This window comes from Hyposmocoma kahamanoa, unplaced genomic scaffold (assembly GCF_003589595.1).
Source record: "Hyposmocoma kahamanoa isolate Upper Pololo Valley unplaced genomic scaffold, ASM358959v1 215, whole genome shotgun sequence".
In the NCBI taxonomy this organism is placed as follows: Eukaryota; Metazoa; Arthropoda; class Insecta; order Lepidoptera; family Cosmopterigidae; genus Hyposmocoma; species Hyposmocoma kahamanoa.
The window spans coordinates 715,683-721,642 of record NW_020653736.1 but is presented as its reverse complement, the minus strand read 5'-3'; the positions used below and the strand labels follow the sequence as shown (position 1 = coordinate 721,642).

General features: G+C 39.9%; 1 protein-coding gene across 1 annotated transcript; it reads left to right on the top strand.

Moving 5' to 3' along the window:
- Positions 1-476: 476 nt before the first annotated feature.
- On the top strand, positions 477-1,385 carry LOC113227729. Its single transcript, XM_026460716.1, has one exon. It carries the CDS (start codon positions 477-479, stop codon positions 1,383-1,385), a length of 909 nt encoding a protein of 302 aa, XP_026316501.1.
- The last annotated feature ends 4,575 nt before the right edge of the window (positions 1,386-5,960 follow it).

The window sequence follows — 5,960 nt, the reverse complement described above, 5'->3', positions numbered from 1 at the left end:
TTCATACGACCGCGTTTGAATTCTACAAAGCAGCTATAAATAGTTGTCTTGCATGGTGCTTCATCGCCAAAAGCAGTTTGAAGCCGAGCGAAGCTCCGCTGAGCTGTTAAATTACACTTAAAGTCGTAGAAAATCATACCACGAAAATGTTCACGAGTTAATCATAAATAGAATCCATGGTGATGTGGCCAGTTTCAGATACTTATAGTGCACCCTATGTAAATTGGTGAATACTGTTCTTGAAAAGACATCGAATACATAACTAGAAACAGAAACGAAATAAGGGCCATACGTCAATGGCAACTCATAAGGCAAATGGGCCTTGTATCACTTTTTATCAACTCTCGTTTGCGCTGAAATTACAAATTAGAAAGCTGAAATAGTACAGCGCCAATAACTGACCTGTGTGTACGTCTCCGTATATTCCAAAAATATTCTGATTTATTGTAATAAAAATAATACAATCATCTGCCGTAATGGCACCTTCACCCCCTGCAATGGCACCCACATTCCCCACACCTATCGCCCCGCAACTACAGAGCCCTGGACAGGAAAAAGAGTTACGAGACACCTCGCAGGACGATCCGAAGGATGTACTCACTGACAAGAGTCTCGCCTATGAGCTACGTGCTTTCCGGCTAGAGATGATTCGAACCAGGGAGGAGATGAAGGGTTTGCGCCAGGACCTAGTAGACCTTAGGTCGACTGTGAGGGCATGTGAAGATCGCCTGGATAAGATGGAGGAGACGGTGAGGGATATAAAGGTGGCACAAGGGACATCCACTGGTATAAATCCTGAAGTTGTGCAGACAATTAGGGCTTTAGAAGAAAATGTCGAAAGGCTGCAACGAGACATTAATGAGCGCGACCAGGACCTGCTGTCGTACGAGGTCGAACTCAGCTGTGTGCCGGAAGAAGGTGGGGAAAACCCTATCCATATTGTGCTGGCTTGCGCGGCTAAGCTGGGTGTGCAGATAGACCAACGTGACCTGGTAAGCTGCACACGCGTGGGTGCGCTGCGCCGTGAGGAGGGTGCGCGGCCGCGACAACTGGCCGTAAGGCTGGCGCGTCGGGACACGCGGGATGCCCTGCTGCGAGCTGCGCGCGTTCGACGGCACCTCACCACCGAGGGTCTGGGGTTGAAATGCCAGCCTCGGCCCATTTACGTCAATGAGCGTCTCACCCGAGTCAATAGACAATTATTTTACACCGCGAAACAAACTGCTAGAAGGCTGCAGTGGAAGTTTGTATGGACCAAAGATGGTAGGATTTACGTGAGGCGGGAAGCCGGAACCGCTGGTCACCGCATCCGCAGTGAAGCGGATTTGGATAAGATTTTTGGTCCCGACAACGTTCGTTCCCCGACAACAAGAGCCTACCAGTAGTGTTATCCATACCATTGTCACTGTTATCACTGTTGTTATGTTTAAAACATCTGTACATAATGCACCGTCGTGCGTGTCGTGTTACATTGGCCGCAATAGATCTAACGCATGACTATATTTACATATTTACATTATATTTTACAATTTACATATATTATAATAATACTTACAACATTATACACACAAAATCCGCACGTATCATTTTACACTCATTCTGTACACATATAGTTATTAAAACAACCTATATACACTGAACACGCACTTCACCTACATCAGCGGCAGGGCCGTGGTCAAAACCATGTGCAAAACACTCGATTGGCTATGGAATGTGAACTTAGTCGACTCAATTTTGTTGCACCACACCGTAATTTACTTGTCCATATCAGTGTTAATATCGTATTAATCAACTATAATTATTTAAATTCAATATGAAACGTAAACTTAAGTTAGGTTTACTTAATGTGGGCTCGTTAGGAACGCGTCATGACGAATTTGTAGCAGCAATGCACCGACACGACGTGGATATTATGGCAATCAATGAAACGTGGTTGAGGGAGGGGGAGGAGGGTCGTGCGCCGGCGCTGCCCGGCTACCGGTTATGTCATATTCCCCGCCCCGTCGCTGTTCGCTCACGCGGCGGGGGGGTCGGTTTTTATATACGTCGCGGCATCGCTGTACGCATACTACCTCATCCGCCGGCCTCCTCGTGGAGCAAATGTGGCTAAGTGTAAACATTAATGGTATTAAGTTGCTGGTGGGTACTGCATATAAACCGCCATGGTTACACTTAGATACCTTCACTGATGCACTAACTGAGAGCCTAAGTGGTTTCTCATGGTGCAACAAAATTGTATTATTGGGAGATTTTAATGTTAATTTGTTACACAAATTAGATACGAGTACCACCGCATTAATGAACTTTCTGCATTGTCATAATTTATTTCAATGTGTATCGGAGCCCACACATTTCACCGAGTTTAGTGAAACTTTAATTGATTTGGTTTGTACGGACATGGATAACACATTAGCGCAGGTTCATTTCACGCCTGAGCTAAGTAGTCACGCGTTCATCACCTGCCTACTAAACGTGTCAAAGGTGAAACCACCACCGATAAGAATAATGCGCCGGAATTTTCAAAATATTAATTTTGAACATTTTGATATGGATCTATTTGCCATGGACTGGATGAGTTTAACCAACTTGAGCAATGTAAATGACATGGTGGATCAATTTACTAATATGATACGTGTCTTGTTCGATTTTCATGCACCAGTTCGTATATTGTATATAAAAGATTTCAGCTACCTCTGGATTACGTACAATATTAAACAATTAATGAAACGAAGGGACGAAGCACTTAACAGGGTACGTACAAGCAGTTACAATGAGTCGAAAAAGACTTAAATATAAAATAAAGATTTGAAAAAAATTGTGAATAATGCTTTACATATTGAAAAAAAAACCTACTTTGACACTTATGTAAATAACCAGAGGGACTCGCGGGTATTATGGACACACATTAAAAATAATGTGAGAATTAAAACTAAACCAGAATTACCAGCACATATATTTAAAGACCCAGACTTAATAAATGAACACTTTTTAAAAGTGCCTGGTAATGTACATACCTCCTTATCTGATCTGTCCTACTTTAACAATAACTGTTCTGTGTCAGAAACTTTTAAAATTCAAACAGTGGAGGAAACCGAGGTACTTAAAGTTATTCAGTCCTTAAAGTCAAAGGCAATTGGTCTCGATGGTATTTCATTGGACATGCTATTACTATCATTGCCTGCAACCTTGCCGGTTATCTGCGCCATGGTAAATAGATCCATACAAACTAGCACATTCCCAAGTGAGTGGCTTCGTGCGGTAGTTAGGCCTATACCTAAGGTGAACGATCCATCTACCTTAAATGATATTCGCCCGATAAGTATATTGTCTTGCGCATCAAAGGTCCTGGAAAGGATTGTGGTTAAACAAATGACCAAGTTCATGGAAAAAAATAATATTCTTCCATCTGTGCAGTCAGGCTTTAGACAGGGTCATAGTACAACTACTGCAATGATAAATGTAGTCGATGACATATTACATGCTCAAGATAATGGAGAAGGTACTCTGCTAGCATTACTTGACTTTTCTAGGGCTTTTGACTGTATAAATATTAGTTTGTTGCTAGCAAAGCTGCGTTATTATGGTTTCAGCGAATCCACTATTCGATGGTTTACCAGTTACTTAAAAAACCGAACCCAGTGTGTTGAACTATCTGATATGAATGGCTCAAAAATATTATCAAAGTCTTGTGAGGTCACAAGAGGTATTCCACAAGGCTCAATTTTGGGGCCAATTATTTTCGCCATATATAGTGCAGACGTAGTGCATCACATAAAACACTGCAAATACCATATCTACGCTGACGATATACAAATTTATATCTCATGCAAGCCGTGCAATAGTAGTGCAGCCGTGGAAAAGCTAAACCAGGACTTAGAGAGTATAGCTTCTTGGTCAGAAACAAATTCCCTAGTACTCAATGGTGGCAAAACTAAATTGATGATACTAGGTACAAAAAAGCAAACGTCAAAAATCGCTAGTAATGGTGTAGTTCTGGCAATTAGGGGTGAAGCGATTGACCAGGTAAGCGAAGCACGTAACCTGGGCCTCCTTATGGATGAACAGCTACGTTTTGAGAGCCATATATTGAATGTTGTCAAAAATTGTTTTTATAGGCTTAAGGTACTTTATAATATTAGAAATTACCTGAGTGTCGAAACTCGTATAAAAATGTGCGACTCTTTGATCCTTTCCAAATTTAAACTGGTTAAAACAAAATGGTTTTCTACGCTCGGCATATGCGACACCTGCGGCAGTCAGTTCCTTTGCTTGTTAGATTTTTCTCCTTCTTTTCTTTTTACTTTTTTACAAGCTTGATTACCGGGTTTTAGGTGGGGATCTTATCGTTTTGTTATTTTGATTTTAGTTGTTTTTCTCTCTGCAATATAAACATATTTACAATTAATTATTGGGAATCAATATTGTTTCATTTTAATTCATTATTAATACATCAATGTTTATTATAAATTCAATTTATATAATAATATAATGGTTTGGAAAATACTTACCCAAATGTTTATATTGAAAAAATGCATTACGAAAGTGCACTATTCTGCTGCGTCATACACTCCGGCGAGCGACGCGAGCGTCGGTTTGGGTATGCAAGACATACGCATCGGAACAGGTTGTTGCCTATCAAAAAGTCACCCACACCCGCACCCCGCTTCGATCTCCTGTATCGTCCGCGCGGACGCCACACTTCACAAAACTAGACATTATCCATTTATTATCATTTACGTATTTCTATATAGTTATATGTACAACATTGTTATATTTATATTTATTATTGTATTATTATTACTATTTCTATTACTCTCGTAGGTTTGCTATCTCTTTAGGTTTACTTCTTTTTCGATTTGATTATCATTGTCAGTGACTCACTCGCCCGGGCTTGCTGAAAATCAGTGCCACGACACGGTAAACAAACCGGTTGTGGCTAAAGCTGAGCAAGTCCCGTTTGCACTAGTCGCGACACGCATGACGATGAATTACCTGCATATTTTGTATTATTATTGTTCCTCAATGTCCTTTTGTTTTTATTATTATTTTTGTTTTTTGTTTATATGCGTGTTTGTGATTGTGCAATAAATGGCTTTCTAATGGCTTTCTAATATCTCTAACAATGGGCGGCTGTTCCGTTCGGTGGTGTGGGGAAAACAGCAAAACATCTAATTACAAAACAAACGGAATTACATACGGTAATTAAATATTAAATATGTAATTTTTCAATTTTCGTCCATTATAGCAAAGCTCAAGTTAAACTGGTCGATTTGAATTGAAACAATTGACGACACGCGTCAATTATTTTGAATTCGGGCTGGCGAATCGGAGCGCAGTTGTCAACGTAATGGTTTGGCAGAATAGTTTTCAAACAAATTAAATGACTTTTTCGTCTCTATTTCCGTTTATATACTCGATGTTGAAAAGATAACTTTTAACAAGAAGGTTTGTCAATACTTTTTGATTTGTTAGTTTGCAATAAATTGTATAGATGCCATTTCTTTCAATTTATTAACGAAACTAAGGGTCGTATTCTAGAACTCTACTCAATGCTCAAGTCAGGATTTGAGTATGGTTTAAAGCACTTGATATCATACTCAAGTCCCTGCCATTAGGGTCGTATTTCCAGTGCTTGTGTTTCCAGTGCAATCCTGACTTGAGCATTGAATAGAGTTCTAGAATACGACCCTGAGAAACGTTTTGGCATTGAATATTAAATTAAAATATTAAAAGTATAGACTCACCTTCTTTGTGTTTTTATTACATGTTATTGTATATACAAAAAACGCCTACCTTGACAAAAATGTAATAGCTGCCATCTATTGGCTTTTTCTGATATTATTACAATCGCATCGCGAGTTTACTTGGCACCGTCTATTGATCACCGTTTCGAATCAAAATAAGCATCCGAATCATTGACTTACAAATAAATGGACGACGGGTCTAATACAAAAACCACG